The sequence below is a fragment of the Corythoichthys intestinalis genome, chromosome 18 (genome assembly GCF_030265065.1).
Source record: "Corythoichthys intestinalis isolate RoL2023-P3 chromosome 18, ASM3026506v1, whole genome shotgun sequence".
Classification (NCBI taxonomy): domain Eukaryota; kingdom Metazoa; phylum Chordata; class Actinopteri; order Syngnathiformes; family Syngnathidae; genus Corythoichthys; species Corythoichthys intestinalis.
Genome location: NC_080412.1, coordinates 47,878,237 through 47,901,660, shown reverse-complemented (window position 1 = coordinate 47,901,660; position 23,424 = coordinate 47,878,237). Strand labels below are relative to the sequence as shown.

Below are 23,424 nucleotides of genomic sequence, written 5' to 3'. Positions count from 1 at the left end.
GCACAAGCTCATCAAAATTCGACAATAGAAGATTGGAAAAACGTTGCCTGGACCGATGAGTCGAAAATTTCTGCTGCGACATTCGGATGGTAGGGTCAGAATTTGGTGTCAACAACATGAAAGCATGGACCCATCCTGCCTTGTATCACTGGTTCAGGCTGATGGTGGTGTAATGGTGTGGGGAATATTTTCTTTGCGCTCTTTGGGCCCCTTGGTACCAATTGAGCATCGTTGGAACGCCACAGCCTACCTGAGTATTGTTGCTGACCATGTCCATCCCTTTATGACCACAATGTACCCAACTTCTGATGGCTACTTTCAGCAGGATAATGCGCCATGGAATCATCTCAGACTGGTTTCTTGAACATGACAATGAGTTCACTGTACTCGAATGGCCTCCACAGTCACCAGATGTCAATCCAATAGAGAATCTTTGGGATGTGGCGGAACGGGAGATTGGCATCATGGACGTGCAGCCGACAAATATGCACCAACTGTGTGATGCCATCATGTCAATATGGACCAAACTCTCTGAGGAATGCTTCCAGCACCTTGTTGAATCTATGCCACGAAGAATCGAGGCAGTTCTGAAGCCAAAAGGGGGTCCAACCCCTTACTAGCATGGTGTACCCAATAAAGTGGCCAGTGGGTGTATATATAATGAGTAATCACAGTTCTAGGTCATTCTACAAGTAAAACAGTAAAACAATGCCTTTTTTATGTTCAGTACAATTGGCAGTGTATCAAATACTTGTTCTCCCCACTGTATGTTACATTATAACACAGAATTTTTTTTTTTTTTGATGGATGGATGGGCCATGTTTTAAAACCCCGTCGATAAATACATCACCAAAACACAGAATTCAAGCAAATCAAAACAGCGCAGTGGCTCCGCCCAGGGAATACAATTTTTGACAGGGGTAACTACATTGGCACGACACCGGCGGGCGTACCATATTCAATGGATGATGATCTTGGCGAAAAGCATGGCTGCCCTAAGCAGCCTGGTTTAGAATTCTCCTCAAGAATGATGGGAAATAAAAAACGCTAATTGTCAACTTATTATTATAAATATTCTTGTTGATTTTATTGCTGATACTGCGTTTCCCCAAGAGTCAAACTCCGCCAATGCCCCCTCCCCCAAAAAGCAAAAATGCTGAAACTGAGAGGTGAACATTCACCAGCCGCCCTGCCAGTCTGCGGATAGGACATGTATCGCTGTCAATGGCAGCCGACGAGTCAAACTAATCGACATTGACGCTTTCACGCAAGTAAACGCACGCGCGCGCAGGCGAAGTCGTCGTGTTGACGTCGTGCGCGTGCGTCTCGTTTGGCGCAACCCGATCATCTGCAGCCTCCGCACGAGCGCGCGCGCCCGCGAACGCACGCACGCACGCACGCACGCACACACCAGCGGGGGCCAGCCAGCAGCGAAGCAAACAGCGGCGCGGCGCGGCGCTTGCGGAAGTGGCAGCGGCGGCGGCGGCGGCAGCTGAAGCCGAGGCGGCGCTAAATGAAATTAGCATACCCGTTTAGCGGTTCGCCGAGGCGGACGGAAGGCTGAACGCAGCCCGCAGGAATTATCTCCCCCTCCCAAAAACAACGAAGCTCCGTCTCGACAGAGCGTCTGTTCCGGTCCTTCCTGACGTCCGCCAGCCGCGGAGATGGGCGACAAGGCGGGTACGAGGTGAGCGAGCCAGCGCGATAGCATCCACGGGCTAGTTAGCGCACTTCCCTCCGTCCGTCCGACCGACCGACCGACCGACCGACCGACCGCCTAACGTCGCTCGCTGGCCGGGCTGCTCCGCGTCGAGACGCGGCGGGGATTCGCCCGTGTTTTTCGGACGAAGTAGGCCATTTTGAGAAGTGTGTTTTTGGGCGGCACAAGAATCGCGGCAGGGTGGGGTTAGCTAACGGGGTAGCTCGCTAACTCCAGCTGCGTCTGCGCCACATTCGCAGAGCAAATGGACTTTTGCGCCAATTTTTTTCATTGCCAGAGTCCGACGCAGGTGTGCGGTCCTGAAATGCACCGTGCGTTTTTCGTTTTTGAAACGACGTCGATGTCGTCCGCAACGCAACGCGATACGCTATTTGACCAAGCAAATGACAAGGTGGATGTTCATATCGGACGTGGTGGCGTGGCGTGGCGTGTCGTGTCGTTACGAGCTCGGGCTTCCAATAAATATGAATATCCCCTCCGTGCATTTTCACGTCGACAAAGGAGCCGACCTTCCAAAATATTGTTTGGATGTTGACGTGCGGGTTTCGATTCGGAAATAGCTGACGGCGTTCTCGCTCTGTCAATGTTTGTTCACCCCAAGTCTCATTGGAATAAATTCACCTGCTCCACCTCTGTTTGCATGCGAGCGAGCGCGACAGGTTGCGGGTCGGACCAGAAAAAAACACTCGTTCAAGTGACAGAGGAGGCAAATTATAGACATAGAAGTAACACTTCTGCTTTGACTACTTCCTGCTCGGTGTGGGAAAGGAAAATATTGGTCGTCACGACAACATACGGTTGCACTAACCAATCCCCAAAAGTGACTTCCTGTTTTGAAGGGGGGGGGGACCCTTCCTGTTAGCTAACAGGAAGAAGTCAGCTGAGCTGAGCTGAGCTGAGCGACATCTCCTCACCTGAAATTGTTACTTCCTGACCAATGACATAACTCTTGTTGTTCTTCTTCCAGGGTGTTCAAGAAGTCCAGTCCAAACTGTAAGGTGAGTCCGAGCTTCTTACGTGCTTGCGAAACGTAGTTTCTCACTAGAGTTGGGCTCTTTGAAAGGGAAAAGGTCGATTCCAGAAGCTGCGTTAGGTTCCGGTCAAAGCCTTGTACGAGGGAGGTCGAACAGCGTTTCCAAAAAGGTGCGCTGCGGGAAAGGATCTGCCAATAATGTGCCGTTGTCCGAGCACCCATCAAAAAGAAATAAGCGGTCCGGATAACCGACGGACAGAACATCCGGTCAAAACAAATAAGGAAAACAAAAAAGTATATGAGAATTATTGTAAACAAAGTCGTCATAAGATGTAATATTACAAGATCAAAATTGTAATATTAAGAGATAAGTCGTTTTGTCGCTCGTTTTTGCGTGACGTGAGCCGGAAGTTGTTTTTTGTGTTTGAATAATTTTATTGTGATCATCATCGGTATCATTGACAATCATTGACAATTACAAGATATGATTTGCCCGAAGGAACCAAAGAAGAAGACAAAGGCGGACGGGAAGAAGCATATGCTTATCAGTTTCCTGTCCCCCATACAACTTAAGACGCACATTCAGACATGGTACATACATCAGATGGCCACAAAATTGTACAATAAGAGAGTATGTCTGTACACGGTCAAGTTCAGCCACAGAATAGTTGCTGTTTGGGGACTTTTGACTTCGGCGACGTAAGGTCGGCGCGAATGCCGAACTATGATCAGTTGAAAGATTTTCAGCTGGTGATATGCCAAAGATAAAGAAGTGTCGTGGCTTTTAGTAGGGGTCGAATTACTGTCTTCTAGAACAGTGTTTTTAAACCGCCGTGCCGCGAGAGATCGTCAGGTGTGCCGTGAGAAATGATCCAATATTGCATTTTTTACATTGTCGGGCAGAGTTGCAGTAGAAAGGAGGGAGTAGGTAGAAGGTTGCGGTCGCGTGCAGACGAGCGAGGTATTGTTCGTGTCGCGTTCAAGAACCGCTTGGATTTCTAGCCATCGACCACCTTGCCAGCCGCGACAATGTGGACCCCAGCACGTCTACTGTACATTATTTCATTAGACGCGTCACGTGTCCTTTCCATTTTATCCATATGGGACGACCGTCAATCCTCTCCCTGTGCTTTATTCCAACACCTTGTCGACGACGGCAAGGTGGCCGATGGCTTGAAATCCGAGCAGTTCTTGAAGGCGACACGAGCAACTATCCAACAGCGCCGTGGTGCCGAGCGAGCTTAAACGTCATCTCCAAACGACACATCCGTCGCGTCAAAACAAGTCGATGGACTATTTTGTTAGCGTTCGTTAAAAATTTAGAAAAACAGGCCATTTCTTTGAGGTCAATGAGAAAGCCCTCAAAGGTTGCTGAACGTGTTGGAGGTCAATGAGAAAGCCCTCAAAGGTTGCTGAACGTGTTGCTATATCCAAAAAGTTCCACACAATGGCAGAGACTGCTACCTGCCTGCAAAGCCATTGTCAGCGAGATGTTCGGCCCTGATGCGGTTAAAGAGATTGCCATAGTCTGACAATTCTGAGCTTTTCAAGCCTAACCGCTACAAAGAGTGACTGAAAGCTGTTAAAAAAGATTCCTGCCAGGATATGTGCTTTGTGTTCATCTTAAACAGGCTCAACTTTCGCACTGAGTAAGTATAAATTGTGAGGAAATATACTGTACAGAAAGTACTTTTGAGACATTTTTTAGTTGCGCGAGATTTTTTCCAATGTAAAAAGGTGCCGTGACTCCGAAAAGGTTGAAAAACACTGTTCTAGAAGAAAGTGAATAGGTTGACGGGTGACCGGGAACAAAGCTCCGGATGGTTACGTTACTTGCCTCACGCAGGTGACGGTCTACCTGGGCAAGAGGGACTTTGTGGACCACCTGGACCACGTGGATCCAGTAGGTGAGTTACGTGAGCTGCGTCGCGCTCGCCGGTCGTCGGTGGCCCCTCATCGCATTTGTGGCCCTTTTATCTGCAGACGGTGTCATCCTGGTGGATCCCGAGTACCTGAAGGACAGGAAAGGTAAGTTTCCGCTTCCCGGTTTTGGGGACGGCTCGCTCACTTTTCCCTTTTTTTAGTCTTCGTCACGCTGACGTGCGCCTTCCGCTACGGCCGCGAGGACTTGGACGTGTTGGGTCTGTCCTTCCGCAAGGACTTGTACATCTCCACCTTCCAGGTAGGTTACCCGAGGGCCGTGAAACGCGGCTCGTGTGACGCGGCTTCCTTTTTCAGGCCTTCCCGCCCGTCCCCGAGGAGCGCAAAGCCAACAGTCGACTGCAGGAGCGGCTTCTCAAGAAGTTGGGGCAGCATGCGCACCCTTTCTATTTCACGGTGAGCCGGGATGGGGTTAGGATGGGCATTGTTCGCCGTTGACCCGAGAGTTAAGCGCACGCGCGCACGCACGCGTGTGTGTTTATAAATAACTTTGTAAATGCGTGCGAAGGTGTCACTGAAGCGTAAGTGAGAGAGTTTGTGAGTGTGTGAGAAGGCATCGCTAAAGTGTGCGTTTGTGTGTGTCGTAGATCCCTCAGAACCTCCCGTGTTCTGTCACGCTGCAGCCCGGACCTGAAGACACGGGCAAGGTGAACTTAATGCTTTACCTGTAAAACTAATGAGGGATAAATGAATGGAAAATACACTCTGCGTCACACGGCCTGCCTGCCTGCCTGCCTGCCTGCCATTTTTGAGGAACGAGTCATCCTAACGTATTATTTTTTCAAATTGGATATATATTTCAAATTTGAATGATGGAAAAAAAACACAACCTATTATGTCCATACCATTGATAAGAAGCGACCTGATATCAACAGTAAGTGACCCAAACATGAACCCAGATACACTGAAAGTGACTTAGCTAAGCTACCGTTGCAATTTCTCCAGAAATGGCATCTTCTAGTGTTTTTGTCGTTTATTTTTTGATATAAATGATTCATAGACTTCATAACCTATTGACATGACATGGGAAACGGGGCCTATTTTCAAAACCAAAGCTGCTACCGACCTAAAACCAAAACAGGAACCTCCCTTAGCCATATATGAGTCTCCGTGAGCAGCGGCATCCAAAAATTCAAATGCGTTCCCTTATAAAATCCCCATGAATTATTTTTTACATAAGTATAATACAACTTAAAATGGCTAGAAAAGTCTCAGATTTTACACTAGATGCACAAAAATCATCAAATGCAGTCATAATCACCTATATTTTCAGTATCAATAGCAATATTTAACATAGAAGTTTTTGACCAAAATAGCAACTTAATTTTTTTTTTTTTCATCTACTGCAAGTTTTCAACAGCTAATAATTTAACATCAGAAAGTTAATACTTGAAGAAAACATGCAGAATCAATTATAAAATGTAAATAGATTATTAATAAATTCTATATACAATCACAACTTATGATAGGATAGAATAGCTCTTTATAATCATTATACACTATATAGTGTTAGCGAATGAGGCTAGTGGCCGCCTGGCCTAAAAGGAGCTTTTCTGGTGAAAATTCTTGTGAATAAATACTTAAATCCCCGAATTCTTTAAAGATGTCTTGATTCTTGGTTAAAAGTAACCTTTAAAGCTAGTCAGTTACGAAAATTAGCAGCCTCCTCCATGTGTAAACAAAGAAGAAAATTCCTTCGAATAAATGCTTCAATCACGCATGCGTGGTACGAAAAATATAATAATGACTTTGAATCCTCGAACGAATCACTCCTGCGACAATCCTTCCTGTTTGTATGCTTTCGTAGTTAAATCCAGTCGTAAGTAAATCCAAGCCTAAATCCGACATGAGCGTATGCCGTCTTCGGCTATTACTAAATGAAGCTCGGCCCCCTCTGATAAGGCGCTACGCAAAGAATGACAAAGTGTCACGTCAGTAAGTAATGACGTCTATGAAATGATTTCATTTTTGCATTCTTGCTCCCCCGGCGTGTAGTACAAAATCATTTTCCGTCATAGCGTCTGTCTGCCGTGCGCAAAGCCTGCCCCTTAAATAATAACCTAGTAAATGATTTATTTTTGGACATTTTGGCACTCCTCGTCCTCCGTATAATCCTTCCTTTGTTTGGATACAAATGATTAGATTGATAAGTGATGTGACTTGTTTGGACGCAGGCGTGCGGCGTGGACTTTGAGATTCGAGCCTTTTGCGCCAAGAACATGGAGGAGAAGATACACAAGAGGTGAGCGAGCGAGCGAGCGCTCAGCTCACTCCTGAGGTTGCCCGCGCGTGAGCCCATACTACCCTTTTCCTCAGGAACTCTGTGCGTCTGGTGATCCGCAAGGTGCAGTACGCTCCGGAGAAAGCGGGGCCTCAGCCCATGGTGGAGACGACGCGCAGCTTTCTCATGTCGGACAGGTCGCTGCACTTGGAGGCGTCGCTGGACAAGGAGGTACGCTCGGGCCGACCGGTTGGCCGGCGACGTGCCCGTCGAACATTCCTTGTCTTTTAGCTGTACTACCACGGCGAGCCCATCAGCGTCAACGTGCACGTGACCAACAACTCCACCAAGACCGTCAAGAGAGTCAAGATTTCAGGTCAGAGAAGCGTCTTGAATTTTTTTTTTTTTTTGCAATTTCATGGGAAAACAGCCACATGACACTTGACCCTTTTTGCCTCCTTGTGGCCACAGTGCGTCAGTACGCCGACATCTGTTTGTTCAGCACGGCGCAGTACAAATGTCCCGTGGCACAGCTGGAGGCAGAGTAAGTTAAATGTTTCTGTCTTTCTGGTCTCTGGCACTTTGATCATTTTCCCTCCGTGGCTGGCTTTATATTTGTCGAAGCCAACAGTAGGGCTTCCGCAAACAATTATTTTGACGGTAGATGAATCGCCACCGGTTATTTCTGCGACGTGTTCGCTCATATTTTCTGTCTTTTATAGATGGTTGCTTTGCATGTTGTGCAAAAGCTACCATCTATAATATTCTGTTTTTTCTTTTCAATGGCGCACACCGCGCCGTTGGACATCGTTCCGACGCCAAAATGAGCGTCATTCTCACGTGACGTGGCGACCCGTTTGACACCAAAAAAGGACCGTTGGCCCAAAAATGCAGCATTTTTTTTTTCTGAAAAAGTTCAAAATGTAACTAGTCCTACAAGGTTCACAACATTTATTCTTGAAATTTTTCCGAAAGCAAAGGCCCACTGGTGGGCGGCAAGCATCACAGCAAAGATACTGTCATCATTTCCCCAGAAGTGGCATTTTCTAGTTTGAACACAATCTAAATAAGATCTACCGGAGAGCTTTGACGGACGGTCGCCTTCCTTACGTGTCAGTGACCAGGTGTCTTCGAGCTCCACCTTCTGCAAAGTGTATACGCTGACGCCGACCCTGGACAAGAACCGCGAGAAGCGAGGCCTGGCGCTGGACGGGAAGCTCAAACACGAAGACACCAACCTGGCCTCCTCCACCATGTAACTTCCGGCCGCCCGCCCTCGCGCCGCGCGGCGTCGGGCTCCTTGACGGTTGGCCTTTGCGTCTTTCAGTGTCAAGGACGTGACCAACAAGGAGGTGCTTGGAATCCTGGTGTCCTACAGAGTCAAAGTCAAGCTGGTGGTGTCACGCGGAGGGTAAGGCCGGCGCCGCTATTGCGCCCGGGACGTCGATGGCGTCCAAAGAGTCAAAATATTGGCGGTGACCTCAACATAATGATGACCTAGCGATCTTATCTAGAAACAGCTAGGGAAATCGCGCAACTATTGTATTATCACGAGTAGACGTCTTCATGGACGCTTGTTGTGGAACGGCCTCCCCATTTTAAACAGTGACACCTTTTTAAAACGATGTAGCCAGGGCTGCAGCTATCAATTATTTTAGTAGTCGATTAATCCATGAACTAGTTAGTTCGAATAATCGAGTGATCGGACAAGGAACATGAAAAATTAAAATACCTGAGTTGAGCCTCAAACGGTATGGAAAAAATAATGAGGATTTATGTACAAAAGGACAATTTCATAGCAAAAGTCCGCTAGCTTAAATGCTATAAAATGTAGTTTTTTACAATGCTCTTAACAAATGGTTCAGACACATATTACCGCTAACAACAGCTAAATATACTTATAAACCAAATTACGAATGCATTAAAAAAAAACATTAGCGATAACAAAAACTTTGCTTACGTTGGTCTTAACAGGGAGCAGCTGGATTCACCCATGTAAAATGAGGCAGACCAGAGGGCAGTGTATCCACCCAAATCAATAAATAAATGCAAACACTTTCAAAATAAACCACTACAATACCACTTATTAAACACTCGAAGCTGCATAATTTAATTTGATTTTTTTTTTTTTTTTTAAATTGAATACTCGAGTTAATCGATTAATCGTTGCAGCACTAGATTTATCCATTCTTGGCGGGAGCATATGGTACTCTCATGAAAACTACGGTAACGAAGGACATTTACCAATAACGATAGCAATGTAATGATGACTTTTTTTTTTTACATGGATTAATATTATGGTAACGATCACCTATGGCAGGGTTGACTAAATCCGGACCTTGGTGCCACTTTTCCTGTCGTGTTTTCCATGTCTCCCACCTCTAACACACCTGAATCAATCAGGATCATTATCAGGCTGATGACATAATCATTTGATTCAGGTGTGTTAGGGGAGAGAGACGTGGAAAACACGACAGGAAAAGTGGCACCGAGGTCCGGATTTAGTCAACCCTGACCTATGGTAAGTGGGGAACTAGTAGGCATATCAACTTAAAGATATTACAAAAAAAACAAAAAAATCTTTCCTCGCAGCTATCTTTTGTCTTGCCTTTGTGGTGCATAATGGATCAGAAAGACTTAATTTAAAAAAAAAAAAAAGATTATGACACAGTGCAACAGTAATGAAAGCAGCGTGCTTGGACACGAGATTTTCCCTCAATATTTTTGATACAAAGTAAGTACCGTTATTGTTTATCGTAATCTGCCAAATGACATGGTTTTAAACAAACGGATATATTTTTTGATGGAATACTGATGCTATATTGAGGTGAAAACATGGACACGTTAGTCATGAATTGACGACACTATTTTAAAAATACAATTGTTAAAGGGTACCTCGGATAGAAAGACGTAGTTCTTAAAAGATAAATGTTAGTACGAGTTACAATAATATTAAAACCCCTCTTAATGTTTTCGTTTCAATAAAATTTGTAAAATTCTAAATACAAAAATAAATCAACTAGTAGCTCGCCATTGTTGTTGACGTCGCACGGCGTTGACATCACAGGGCCACTCTGCCGTACTTATGTAAGGTAGCGATTAAAATACACCAAAAGGTGTCATTGGCGAGCTTTAAAAATAAAAGCTCAAGAAAATGAGTGCGTTTTGTCCCTTGACTGACGCCATATTAGTCAGATAATGTCTCCCAGCATCATCGTTTGTATATTGTGACTAAATATGGCCATCCAGTGTATTGGTTGAACTAAACGAGTTGCTAAATTTAGAGTTAAACCAAAGTCTGAATAAGTTTTATGTGTATTTTGCAAATGGCGGAAAACACAGACAAGACTGAAAAAGCAGTTTCTGCTCTTGCACTCCTCTTTAAAAGAAACTGCTGTATTTTGAGCCAAAACAACTGTTCCGTTTGATAGAACAATGTCTATATGCTGCCATAGCAGATTCACGGCGCATGAAGCCCCCCATCTATTTTTAATCTGTCCGTTTTACCCTGAAGACCCCCGTTTACAGACGTCGCGCAACCGCTTTTGTTTCAACCTAGCCATAAAATGAAGGTAAGTCATTATATTTATTATTCAAAATGTCATTTTTAGCTTAGAATCAATAATTGATGTCTCATATTTAAAAAAAAAAAAAAAAAAACTTTAAAAAATTATTCACTCGCACATTTTAAACTTTTAAACAAATGTCACAATGAAAAAAATAGCATCTGTAAAAAAGTCACGGATATCTACCTCATAACTATCGCTCAGTTGAATTGTTTTTTTGTTACTGTCGCATTTTCTCCGTTATGTTAGATAAAATATCGTTAAAAGGGTAAATATATGAAAAAGAAAATCTCGACCACTCCTTGATGTCTGCGATTTCTGTATCGCGCCCCTTGTTATATGACTGTGTTTCACTCATAAAATCCAGCTGTGGCCATTCACAGGTGTGTCTTGACGTTGTGCATTAAAGGAAAACTACGGCATCAGTCAAGGGACAAAATGCACTCATTAGTTTGAGCCCTAATTCATTTGAAACTCTCCATTGACACCTTATAGCGTATTCAAATCACTACCTTACATAATTAAAGAGTGGCAGTTTTTTTTTTTTTTTAATAGAGTGACTCTGAAGTATGGCAGCGTGGCCCTGTGACGTCACCGGCCAGCGATGTCAACAACAATGGCGACCTACTAGTCAAAATAATTTTAAATGTTATTGAAATGAAAACATTAGGAGGGTTTTTAATATCAAATTATCATAACTTGTACTAATATTTTATCTTTTGAAAAACTATGTCTTTCTGTCCAAGGTACCCTTTAAGAAATGGACTACATGTCGCTTACTGCACATAACCAAATATTTCAGGTTTTCATGACTACATCCCTTCAAATGCATAGTTCAGCTTAGCTTGATGGCTAATGTGAAGTTTGTGCCACTTTCCCATGACAGAGACGTATCTGTGGAGCTGCCGTTCATCCTCATGCACCCCAAACCGGCCGAGCCCCCCGCGTCACGGCCGCAGTCAGGTGAGTACGCTCCGCAGTGGCCGCCCGCCTGCCGGGGTCTCCCGCCTCGCGCTAACCCGCGCGCGTCTTTGCGTCAGCCGCGCCGGAGTCGGACCCGCCCATCGACACCAACCTGATAGAGTTCGACACCAAGTGAGTTTAAACGGCTTTAAAATGTCGCCGCCGCCGCCGCCACTGCAGAGTTTGACGGCACCGCCGTTTTCTCAGCAGCGTCTCTCAGGACGACGACTTCGTCTTCGAGGACTTCGCTCGCCTTCGCCTCAAAGGCGCGGTGGACGACAAGGACGAGGACTGCTAGGAGAGACGCTCGCGCGCCTCAACACATGTACACGCACGCACGTAACATTCCCGCCAAATTTGGGCGTCGCCGCCATCGTCTAAGCGTTTCCTTTTGATCGAAGGATCTTCTTACAAATACTACGGTGAAGCTTCTTTGTATTTAAGTGAGGTTTTCATGTGTTCAATTGGTACGCTAGCCAACAGACCACTTTGTTTGACTTTCATTTCTTTGCAGCTGTTCACGCTAGTCGTTTTCCGCCGACCTCTTTTTCTCATCGACTACCGAGACACGCTCAGTTTTTACCGGGGACTACCGCGAACGGACATCGAGGTCGTACTCCCGTCGTCCGCCCACATAGGGATCCGTCGAATTCGCCAGAGTATCGGGGCCCAAGAAAAAACCCATTCAAATTGTACTATCGGTGTGAGAAAAAAGCGCTGTTATCACGTGCGGCTAATGTGGGGATACGTAAATTAGCTTCCTTTAGCTGTGAGCTATGACCAAAAAAAAAAATCCTTGGATTATAATTTGATGGAAAAGATGAAGGATTTGCTTAGCTGTTCACAGCCTCGCGAGACGCTTTCAAAATTTTTGATTTTAATAGGTGGCCAAAGTACAGTACCCTGCAGCTAATTCAACGACATTAGCCGTACATAATAACATTTTATTCTCGTCCTCATTTTTTTCTTTATTTTGGTCCCGATACTCCGTCGTAGGTTTTGGTCGGGCACGCCGCGAGGTCAATGAAGGGTTTTGGGCAAACGACGGCCCTTACCTCACCACTCTTTGCCGTTGACGGTAGTTTGCCAAAGCGGGTTTTTAATTTTGGGACTTCCTGTTCCTTGCTCAAAAAAAAAAAAAAACTGTTTGGATTGAGTATCCATCTACAAGGAAGATAAAACAGTCACTTGAAGTATATAAACAAAGAAGTTAGGCATTTGTCACCTGTTCATTTTCAAATCTTTATGAATGTTTAGCATTTTTTTCCCCCAGTGGCGATTGATGATGGCGTCTTGTACAGATGTTTTTTTTTTTTTTTTTGTCGCAAAGTGTCGATACCTGCAGGGGGCGTCGCCCGCAACAGTTGAGATATTTCCGCGCCGCCTTTTTGCTTTCGAATAGACCTCTTTTCACAGCCTCGTTTATATTTGAAGATTTTATTTTGAAAGGTTAAAGTGCCATGATCCCGTTTTGCCAGTAAGAAGTACGTCCCGGGGAACATTCGGCTCCGTACGGCCGCGCCCCCAAAGGGAAAGAGGCGGAGCATGTTCTTTGCAGTGCCGTGATTGGTCGTCGTGGTCGTTTTAGTCGTGCATGTGCGCTAACTTTTTTGCCGCGCGTGATGTGTCAAAATGTGCGCTAACTTTTGCCACAAACAGGAAGCGACTTTAATGCTTGGTCATAATCATTCACATTTGTTTTTTTGTTTTTTTTAATTGAAATTGTTTTTAGGATTAAAAGTGGAAAAAAAAGTCCTAGCGTGTGCGTGTTTTGTCACAAGGTGTCATAATCGTCGTCGTCCTGGTGTTTCCTCTTAAGCGCTTCCCCGCCGCCGCTCTGAGCGGCCACATTGGTGGCGATGAGGATGTTCTTGGAGCCGATCAGAGAAGGGTTGATGAGCACGCCGGAAGCGGCAGGCGCGGTCAGCGGCGCTGCAAAGAAAAAGGATCGGTCGTCGGCGAAGCTCGATCCGAGCCGCCGACGGTCGGCGGCCTTACCGCTTTTGGCGCCGGCGCTCTGCGAAGGAGGCGGGATCTGCACGGTGAACCTCTGACCCGTCAGCGACACCGGCGGTACCGCCTTGGCGCCGCCCACCGATTGAACCGACACGTTTCCTAGAAAGACAACCGGGGGGTTCGGTCAGTGCGACTTCTGCCCTGTCATAAAAAAAAAAATGAACGCGTACCGACCTGGTGTGGGCGTAGCCGGTCTGCTGGAAACTGCGCCGACGCTGAGGCGCGGCGCCGTTATCCTGCCGGCCGACAGCGCCTTCTTCGGCAGGAACTTGAGACGGTAGTTGGGGGCGGTCAGGCAGTAGCGGTCCGGGGGGAGGCGGGGCCCCGTGTAGGGTTTGATGAGCGGCAGCGGCGTCTGGTTCTTCTGCCGGGCCACCTCCAACAGGAACTGACGGAGACGGCAAACCAACGTCAGCGGCTAGGCCGCCAGACTGGAAAGCACAAAAAAAATTACATCTCTGGGAGGCGGCGACGTGAAGGACTGGTCCATGCGGCACTGAATGGCCAGTTTGATGTCGTCGGCGTCCACGTTGGACTTCTTGGCGTGCGTGGCGTAGATCTTTGCGTCCTCGATGATGCTGGTCACGTATCCTGAGAAGAGAGGAGTCGATGTCAAGGCGCGCTCGCGTTGCCCGGTCGGACCGTGCCGATCACTTACTGTAAGTGAACTCCAACATTTGGTTGATGACACGGGGCTCGTATTCGGTCACCCCCATGTCCTTCAGGATCTGGATCATCACCTAAAAAATAGATGCGTTTCACAAGATTTTAGTGCCGCTTGCATTGGAGTGATTCACGTTAAAGCCCGATGACGTAAGCGTCGTGATATCACATCTGCGGCACGAGTTTTGACAGTTTGCCGCCACCGCTGATGAAATGGGTCTACGTCAATGCACCAGGATTTTTGCGATAAGATTCAAAGCTCTTGCCTACACCAGTATATTCCGGTAGACAGTTTGTTTAGGCAGAAATTTCAATGAACTGAAGCCATTTTCGCCCGAATGGCTTGGATTTTGCTGTAAGTACTTTTTTTTTCTTTCGAGTAGCCCATGCCTTGAAATATGACACGTTTTAATGTTGGACAGGAACCTCGGTAAAAGCGTCACAGCCAACTCCGATTTTGTTTAACATTAATTTCATGCCCGCTCATTCTCAGCTGGACTCCCAAAAAAATAATTGGAGTAATGAGAAGAATATTGTTTACATTTACCGTGAAGTTAGCATCGTTACAAAGTGTATGCTAACGAGTCAGCCTGCCGGCCGCGACGATAAAATATCTGGAAAGCTTTGACTGCTCGAACGCTAGCCGCCATGTGAATTAGAAGAGAAACTAAAGTTACCTGAGCATCTTTTGGAATGCTTTTAGGAGCAGACATTTTAGGAGCAGTGTGTTCTGTGTCGCGTCTGTCTGTCCGTGCCGTGGTCGTCTTCTTCTTCTACTGTTTTCTGCTCAACTAGTGGGCTGAGGGCTCTCCCTGGCGGTCATAAAGAGACGAGCCACTTTCATTTGAAAAGTCATGTGGTACTGTACTCTGGTGTAGTCGATTAAATGGTCTAAACTTCACTTGCATTAACAAAGTAGCCACGCTGGGATTAGAACCATTTGAAATTCCCTTTTTAAAATGACGGTTGGTTGTATATTTAACGGTTTCTTATTTATTTCATAAGGCTTGTCTTGGGTTCTTTTTTCACAGCCGCAGCTGGAGAGGAGGAGCGGGTAGGCCATTTATGCTTTTGAACAATTCGTGTTGACAAAAGTAATCATATAGATGCACCTACTACTTACTTTGTCTTTGAACATGTCCGGTTATGGAAGTCGTGTGTGTATTCAAAATTGTGTTTGGCATTCACGTAAAAATCAGTCAGATAAGAGAAGCAAACAGACTATCCGTTCTGAATGCGGCTTGAAAAAAACAGTGTCTAAAAATAAAAGTGAGGGTAATTCATAGAAGGGAATATTAAGCGATGTATAGATTTGCATTCCAAATATAAAGTTGCTGAACAGATCCATTTCTCCTATTAATTGAAGGTTTTATGCACTGCAGTACTATAGGAAGTTGAAAAAAGCACCCCCAAAAAAAGAATAAATCGCTCTTTTTTTTCTCTCTCTCTCTCTCCTCCAGGGATGCTGTCTTCGCTGGATGCAGTCGCCATGGAAACACGCACACACATCACCCTGAGTGTCTCCATCCAGAGGACATCCGGAATTCCAAAAACCACCTCTTTGTTGCCATCTCTCCTCCGGTCCGCTCATCTCACCCGCGATTGGTCCGGCCCGTTCCGCCCGTTCCCCCTCTGGCCAATCGGCGGGTAGGCTCCTTCTCTACGACCGCTTTAAAGCCGCGCGCGCCTGCTGACAACGCACGCACGCGCTAAAGTGTCCGCTTCCGTTTTGGGGTCGCCTTCGGGAATGTGGCCGTCGTACTCGACGGGCGGGCGCGGAGAAGGCCGGACCGCTGCCGAGATCAAAGTCCAAAGTCCTCCGTCTATCCGTAAGTCTAGTCCTTCTGTCCTTTGTGCATGCGCACCTGCACCAATGATGCTGCGTGCATGCGGGGGAATCGTCCCTGATGTCCACCAAACAGCAAATTTGTTGTGGTTTGGGGCTGTAAATCGGGTTTGAATTCAGCTCTAAAGTGAAACCTCTTGGTCTTGAGGGGGTGGAAGCGGAGAGTGGAATGTCCAACTGGCACGACAGGAATGTGCATGGAGCGGCGTGCACGGGGAGACGATGGCAAGGGACGGGACGGGGGTGCGTACGCTACAGTCGTCAGACTTTTATTTGATGGTTTGGGGTCTTGTTCTGTTGTCAGTGTGAGAGTTAATGGGCCAAGGCTAAGTTAAAGTATATTACTGTCACACCAGAAAAAACATAAATGGTGTCTTCACAGACAAGACGCCAAGCTTCACGTTGCAAACTGCTGCAAAAAATCTCATTCAACAGAAGCTGGAACATGATTTGTTTTCAACTTTTTTAAAATGTGAAACTCGACGTTCCAAAGGTTTTAATGTGAAAGTGATCGCTTGACAATTGTAACATTGGCATGTGAAAATGATCACATTCTAAACTATTGCTGCCACACTGCACACAAAAATGCAATATCACCTTTTGACATGTCAAAAGGTCAAATGCATGCACTTGAAATTCTGTCTGAGTGTACGCCAGGGGTGAAAGTGGCAAGAATTTCTTGCCGGAACTCCCCGCGTGAAGGTCAACACGGAGCCAGACATTTTATTTATTCATTTTTCATTCAAAATTGTATTTTGATTTGCAAAATAAAAGTGACCAAAATTTCTCCTAATTTTTATTTTCCCTCATTTCCTCACATACTAAATGCCAATTCTCAATTTTAGAGAACATAGGATATATATTAAAATTGAAGGTAATGTTACTAGTATATTATGCAGAGTGAAATGGAATATATTTTGAAGATCGCGCAATCATTGACTTTTTGAAATCATAAGGAAATGAATAAGTAGTCTAAGATAAATGAACAAATAGAAGTCCAAAGTGCACATTGACAGCTAAGATCTTCTGAACCTCCCCATCAGAGCAAATAAAACTAAATATGATAAGTAAGCCTCCTCAACTCTTTTGTTTTGATCCATTTTATCTTGCATTGCCCTTTTTTTGTCGCATCAATTCAACATCAGAGCTAACCATCTCTCCTGATCACATGTCAGGATGTCAGCCAATTGAACGGATGAATGAGTCCAGGCTTTTTGCTTTGCTTTGCTGCGTGCATTCGCACATTGACGTGATTCAGACTCGGATAACTGCAGCAGCTGAGGAAACCTCCATGCCGTCCGTGGAATAAAATCAATAATAAATATAGGTGGAAACGGATTACGCTACACAAGCACTTTATTATGCTTGTTGTTAAGACTTGTGTATGTAAATCTGATGTTGGTAGATTGTTTTCTGCTTGGAGCTGAAATGCAGGTGTGGCAGCTTAGCAATTTTTTTTTTTTTTTACATAGCGTTTTGACAGTCGCTGTCATATTTTCGGAATCAAAGCACCGTGTACCGGAACAGCATTCCGGCTCTGAATCTTATACCTGAACTGCGTTCTGACCCTGAATCTTTGCGTTCCTGACCGTTCTGGCTGGCCCACTTTCACCCCTGGCGTACGCATACTTATTGTAACACCATTATTAACTGTAAAATCTCAACCTGAGAATGCAATACATTTTCGTCACATTCTGCAAACGTTTCCTCTTTCAATGTTTCAACGTGAGGGTGATCACGCTTTTACATGATCATTTTCAAATCAAATGTATTTCTATGACCCTTTACAAAAACCTGAAACGGCTTTCCAACAAGGAAAAACATATAAAACGCAAGTTAGGCTATATTAGACAATAATATTGAGGAAAAAAAAAAAACCCAAACAACACATCGCACCAGCGAAAAGTCAAAACGGTTAATAAAACAATAAAATAGATCAAGTCTGAACAATTTCACATTATATTTATTACGTTTTCACATGATAGTATCATGTAGCAATGTCATACTGGACTTTTTTTTTGAGACACAGCAATACAAAAAAAAAGCCAGAAGAACAAAAATGGTATGATATTTGTCTCAAGAAGTTAAACGTGAAATGGATCAGCTTGTGTATTAATTCTATATACAGTGTATCACAAAAGTGACTATACCCCTGGCATTTCTGCAGATATTTAAGTATATCTTTTTATGGGACAACACTGAAAAAATGACACTATGACACAATGAAAAGTAGTCTGTGTGCAGCTTATATAGTATAGTTCATTTATTTTCCCCTCAAAATATAGCTATTAATATCTAAACCCCTGGCAACAAAAGTGAGTACAACCCTTAGAAACTACATGCCTCTATGTCCAAATTGAGTACTGCTTGTCATTTTCCCTCCAAAATGTCATGTGACTCGTTACAGGAGTGCTGTCAGCATTGCTGCAGAGATTGAAGAGGTAGGGGGGTCAGCCTGTTAGTGCCGCACTCTACATCAAATTGGTGTGCATGGCTGTCACCCCAGGTGGAACACGGTACACAAGAAGGCCAGCCCGTCTCACCAGACCGTAGGACACGGTTCCAGTCATCCATGTGCATCGGACATGGTTCCAGTAATCCATGTGCTTTGTTGACATGTCTTCAGCAAACTGTTGACGGGCTTTCTTGTGTACCGTCTTCCTCCTGGGGTGACAGCCATGCACACCAATTTGCTGTAGAGTGCGGCACTAACAGGCTGACCCCCCCCACCTCTTCAATCTCTGCAGCAATGCTGACAGCACTCCTGTAACGAGTCACATGACATTTTGGAGGGAAAATGACAAGCAGTACTCAATTTGGACATAGAGGGATGTAGTTTCTAAGGGCTGTACTCACTTTTGTAACGAGTCACATGACATTTTGGAGGGAAAATGACTAGCAGTTCTTAATTTGGACATTTAGGGATGTACGTAGTTTCTAAGGGGTTTACTCACTTTTGTTGCCAGGGGTTTAGATATTAATGGCTATATTTTGAGGGGAAAATAAAGAACTATATAATATAAGCTGCACACGGACTACTTTTCATTGTGCCACAGTGTCATTTTGTCAGTGTTGTCCCATGTAAAGATATACGGTACTTAAATATCCGCAGAAATGCCAGGGGTGTACTCACTTTTGTGATACACTGTTTTTGATGACACATTTAAGAGCAGTGTGAACACGACATGTTGAGAAAATGAATGGAGCCAGACACTTGTTGTCATCATTTTCATTTGATAGGCGACATCACATGCATGTCAGCTGACCTTGTCCCTGCACACAATGCCTAATAAATCCATGGGAAATAAACAGCCACTATTACGCAACGCGCGTATGAACGCACGCACGCACGCACACGTGATTCCCGTGCAGCAGTTTATGCGCCGCGGGGTTGAGTTGCCCACCCTGAAATAATTTGTTCCTTTAAATATCCCAGCGAAGCGAGCGCGTCGTCATCCAGGGGAACGTGTCGCCGCGTCTTACGTAAGAGCGGGTGCCGCCGCTCATTTGGAAAAACCCGAAGGAGCTTTCCTCCTCACACGCGTTGACGAAAACACGGCCAATCCTCAAATTGCAACTTTGCCGTTGAATCCAAACCCAAGGATGACAAATTGAAATCTGCAATCTACAGAAACCATTGTGTGGCATCAAGCTGACGCATGCGTTATGGCCAAAATCCTCTTTCGACATCCATATTTGATATCCCCATAGCCACATGCCATGATATATTATAAATATATTATAAATAATAATATAAATAAATAATATAAAGAAAACTATGACCGCTTTACTTATTTGCCAAATAGGCAATATTCATCAAATACGATCTTAAATAACGTTTGAAGTCAAACACTTGATTTCTAAATGAAGATGAATGATAAATGCACAGAGCCAATTTCATGGCTGTATGCAAGGGTGGGGGTTTTCTCTCCATCAGAGCATCTCCAAAATGGCCAGTTGGACACGGTCTTCCTTTTTGGGACGTAATTTGGCGTTGGCTTCGGAGGCTTGCGTTTTGGGGCTTACCTTCCTGAGGCATTTTTCCACATCTTCTGGTGATTCAGCAAAATTGAACCTTTCGAGGCCAAACGGGCTTCGGAAGCAAAATTTGCAAAACGTTTGCTCCGGCTCTTACACGTTGACCCTAAAGTGGCCGCTTTCAACCAACGCTCCATGGACAACTCCTGTGTTTTTTGGCGGTGAAGGAGATCGTACCGTCTAGCTGTTTGCATTATTCTAACACACAATATAATCAATCAGTGTTTCTCATATTTACTGTATGACTATTACTCTAACACACTCAATATAAAATGAATAGCACTTATACCATAGTTAGGGCATAAGAGATCAACAACTTCTTCTTATCACGGAAGCCCAGCGCGTGCGTCATACAACTAACTGAGCAAAATTGACGCTGACAAGCCCACGTCCGCGCCACCAAGTCTGGCAATCACTTCTCCCCGGACAGTCCACGACAAATGGCAGGAGGGTCTGTCCTAACATGAGAACACAGGAGAACACCCGATATCCAACTGATATCCGAGATCCAACAAACTCCGAGAGCCCCTTTGACGCTGAGGTGGTAAAACCCTCGACCCTCATTGCCTGGACAACAGTCACTCCAGAATCCTCCTCCCCAATCCACAAACGGGAAAAAATCCCAAACACACCTTTCTTCCTGCCCACGGCCCGCGAGAGCCTTCAAAAGACTGAATGTTTAACTAAGCCTTGTCATTTTTCTCGGGAACTTTTGTTGACTTCTGATAAGGTGACCTTGGAACGAGTCTGCCTCCTCGCCTGAGTGTTTCTGTTTCGCCTTGCCGTTTGACCTGAATAAATTGTCAACTTGTTTTCGGTGATCCTTCTTTAAACCTTTCAAGATGGAGTCAGCACAAAGGGTTAAGACTAAGGTGAAAGCGCGGAGTTTGGCTTTCTGGCCGAATTGCCGGGGTCCCAATTCGTTGGATCTGCGCCGGCGCGGGTCCGGCGCTTCGGCTGGCACGGTTCCGGCGGTCTGACTCGAAGGTCAGATTCCTTCACGGGGTTGGCTTCTCCAGACTTTTTTGGAACTCAATCAAAAGTCACTCGAAAAGGCTTTTTGGAGCCCAGTTTTCAAAACGTTTACTCAATCGAGTCGAAGGCAATCGGCGGCCTTCCGAGTCCGAACGGATCGGACGTCAACTGAATGAGTTAATAGCGAGCCTACGGAATGAGAGCAAAGTGCAAAACTCTCACGTTGCTCATTGTTATGGGTAAGTAGATTAACCTTTCCGTGGTGGTTTAGGAGCAACCCTGTTAAAACCACATCAAATGCCATCTCTTAAACGGTTCTTCCTCTTAGTTGGCAGCAACCGGTCACGGGAGACGCTAAGGATGACGACGACAGGATTAGGGGATGGCGGCGTACGACGATGCTATCGGCTCAAAAGATTAAGGGAAAGCACACTTTGAGCTTTTTTTTTCGGTGACCTTTTCTCTTGTCGCGGGGATGCCGGGCAAGGCAAAGCAAAGCAAAGCAAAGCAAAGCTCCTCACACACAGAATACAATATTCCTACAGCCTGAGCCAATTTGTTTGAGGTGACGTGCGGCGGCAATTGGGCGAACACTGACAAAAGTGGCTTAGAAAACAAACGGCGATTAAAACGCCCTCATTTTGTCAGGTATCGCAAGGCGGTGTGGGCCCAAACGTAGGGAAATGGCACACAGGCGAGGTTTTGTTTGAAGTAAAGCCAACAAAGTCCAAACCAAAGACTGGGGGATCCAAAAACTCCAAGGCTGGTCTCAAACAACCTACAGGGAAAGCAAGCCGGACCAGGGCGCAGGGAAGCGCGGGCCTCAAACGCACACATGAACAGGAACTACGTCTCGACAAAGACGGGGAGGAATATGTAACAAGACAATACAGAAGGAGTAGGCACAACAGGTGAAATCAATGGGCACTCGCATGCAGGGCCTAGGAAGAAACAAACACAAAACCTAAGGCATTTTTTCAAGGCGTTTTGTGGCAATGGATGAACTGGTGCCATTCTTAGTATTTCTTTTTCAATGGACTTTCTTGGCCCGTGTTCTGGTTTTGTTTGAATTGTTCTTTAAAGGCTTCCGATTCTTGACTTCATTATATTTTGTGGACTTGATCTCAGAAAGGTCTTGTCACGATTTGACCTGCTTTCTATGACATACCGCTATGATTCCGCTTGGGCGGGCGATTCCTTTCCAGCCGAGAGTTCAACTCCCTCCGCGCGGAAGAGAAATTGTTAGTCCGTGATGCATGCGACCCCCACACCACCTTCTTCTTCCTTGCCGGCCAATCGGAGCGCTTGACAGGAGGAGGGGTTTCCCTTGTGTGTGTGTGTGTGTGTACTGTACTCTATGTGTGTGTGTGCGTGAGCAGAGAAAAGTAAGAAAGCGATCAGGAGGTTATAGGAAGTGGTGGGCGTGCGAGACACGGGCTGCTGTTTTCTTCCGCCGAATGACAAACTTGACCCCACTCACTGTAGGTACACGTGTGGACTGGACGGATTGCGTATGGGTGCGCGTGTTTGTCATCTGATGACAGATGTGATATGAGCTCATCTGTTTTTTGACCTGAGGGCAACAAAACAGGAAGTAAGATCCCATTTCCTGCTGTCAGTGAGGGTTGGCACTTGGACAAAAAGTGTTTCACAAAATGGCTTTTCGTATTTTTGCTTCTCCGAACAGGTTGTCGCCCCACCGGTGCTTTTTTTCCCCTTCCCTCTTCTCAGCGGTCGCTCTCCGATGCACCTATGTAAATGGACATTTTTTTTTCTGGGTCAAAGCTTATGAAGAGTACATGGCGGGTGACCAAGCGTCACGTTTGCTTGTTTGTCGCCTGAGGAGATTGTTTTGGAACTTATTTTAGCAACCCGCATGCTCTCGCCGCTATACACGCTGCTAAATTTAGAGCCGGCCGGTGGCGTCGTGCAGGCGCACTTGATGTGTTTATCTTTTGGCTTGTTGTAAACCTTAATTGAGTTCTCCACTTGGATTAGGACAGGTTAATTGCTGGTCTGGATATGCTTACCGATGGCAGCTTTGGATTTCATGCCTATAATAGTCAGTTTTTTTCTTTTCGACGGCATTTCTTCCCAGCCAAAGCGATTGACCCACCGACTCCGTTCAAACACCAAAACGACTGGAATTCTCGCGCGATGCCGGGAAACTTTTGTTCGACACTGCCCAGAAATTGAACTTTCGCCCAAAAACACTTTTTTTTTCTTTTGTTCAAGGTAATATTTCAAAATGTACAATCTACAATTGTATCCAAACAGCATCATTCATTCTTGAAAAATTGTAGAAAGTTGAGAGGGCACATTGTGCTTTTGGCAAAAACTTCCCCATTCATTTCTAATGGGCAAAATTTCCATGTGGTAGCTGCACGATTGTGTGTCAAGTCACAGCGGGCGGCCGTTCAATCCGGCGGCGACAGATGTTCGGACATTTTGGATGAGAGGCTGCACCTAAAAAAAATGCAAAGACGAGCTTATTTTGCGGTT

The 23,424-nt window shown here is 45.4% G+C and overlaps 3 protein-coding genes across 14 annotated transcripts in view; 2 read left to right on the top strand and 1 right to left on the bottom strand.

Moving 5' to 3' along the window:
* Positions 1–1,403: 1,403 nt before the first annotated feature.
* LOC130906262 (arrestin red cell) lies at positions 1,404–12,705 on the top strand. Of its 2 annotated transcripts, none has more exons than XM_057820384.1 (16): positions 1,404–1,687; positions 2,688–2,718; positions 4,540–4,600; positions 4,677–4,721; positions 4,778–4,875; positions 4,932–5,030; positions 5,222–5,281; positions 6,809–6,876; positions 6,951–7,086; positions 7,147–7,231; positions 7,327–7,399; positions 7,973–8,110; positions 8,183–8,266; positions 11,308–11,384; positions 11,462–11,516; positions 11,595–12,705. In XM_057820384.1, the coding sequence occupies exons 1-16, from the start codon at positions 1,665–1,667 to the stop codon at positions 11,680–11,682; spliced, it is 1,221 nt and encodes a 406-aa protein (XP_057676367.1). In that variant the 5' UTR covers positions 1,404–1,664; the 3' UTR covers positions 11,683–12,705. The 2 variants fall into 2 exon arrangements, with proteins under 2 accessions (XP_057676367.1, XP_057676366.1); XM_057820383.1 differs by having other exon boundaries at positions 1,406–1,687; positions 11,592–12,705.
* Positions 9,482–14,893, bottom strand: taf9 (TAF9 RNA polymerase II, TATA box binding protein (TBP)-associated factor). The gene is made up of 6 exons (XM_057820385.1): positions 14,741–14,893; positions 14,059–14,140; positions 13,855–13,991; positions 13,575–13,788; positions 13,383–13,499; positions 9,482–13,316 (listed from the first exon to the last, which is right to left on the bottom strand). The coding sequence occupies exons 1-6, from the start codon at positions 14,774–14,776 to the stop codon at positions 13,159–13,161; spliced, it is 744 nt and encodes a 247-aa protein (XP_057676368.1). The 5' UTR covers positions 14,777–14,893; the 3' UTR covers positions 9,482–13,158.
* Positions 12,860–23,424, top strand: part of LOC130906258 (tripartite motif-containing protein 3-like) — a 24,716-nt gene continuing 14,151 nt past the window's right edge. For 4 of the 11 annotated variants that reach the window (XM_057820376.1, XM_057820374.1, XM_057820370.1 and 1 more), the window contains exons 1-4: positions 12,860–14,418; positions 15,095–15,117; positions 15,524–15,710; positions 15,848–15,892. In XM_057820376.1, coding sequence (XP_057676359.1) covers positions 14,402–14,418; positions 15,095–15,117; positions 15,524–15,710; positions 15,848–15,892 — 272 coding nt within the window. In that variant the 5' untranslated portion in view covers positions 12,860–14,401. The other 7 variants (XM_057820372.1, XM_057820371.1, XM_057820373.1 and 4 more) reach the window with 7 other exon arrangements.

What these genes read in the sequence shown, in the direction of transcription:
- LOC130906262 (XM_057820383.1), top strand. Translation starts at nt 1,665, where the DNA reads ATGGGCGACAAGGCGGGTACGAG. An exon ending in AGTCCAGTCCAAACTGTAAG is followed by an intron (nt 2,719 to 4,539) that starts GTGAGTCCGAGC and finishes TGCCTCACGCAG; the next exon opens with GTGACGGTCTACCTGGGCAA. An exon ending in CTGATAGAGTTCGACACCAA is followed by an intron (nt 11,517 to 11,591) that starts GTGAGTTTAAAC and finishes CCGTTTTCTCAG; the next exon opens with CAGCGTCTCTCAGGACGACG.
- taf9 (XM_057820385.1), bottom strand. Translation starts at nt 14,776, where the DNA reads ATGTCTGCTCCTAAAAGCATTCCAAAAGATGCTCAG. An exon ending in AATGTTGGAGTTCACTTACA is followed by an intron (nt 13,992 to 14,058) that starts GTAAGTGATCGG and finishes CTCTCTTCTCAG; the next exon opens with GATACGTGACCAGCATCATC. An exon ending in ACCGGCTACGCCCACACCAG is followed by an intron (nt 13,500 to 13,574) that starts GTCGGTACGCGT and finishes TTGTCTTTCTAG; the next exon opens with GAAACGTGTCGGTTCAATCG.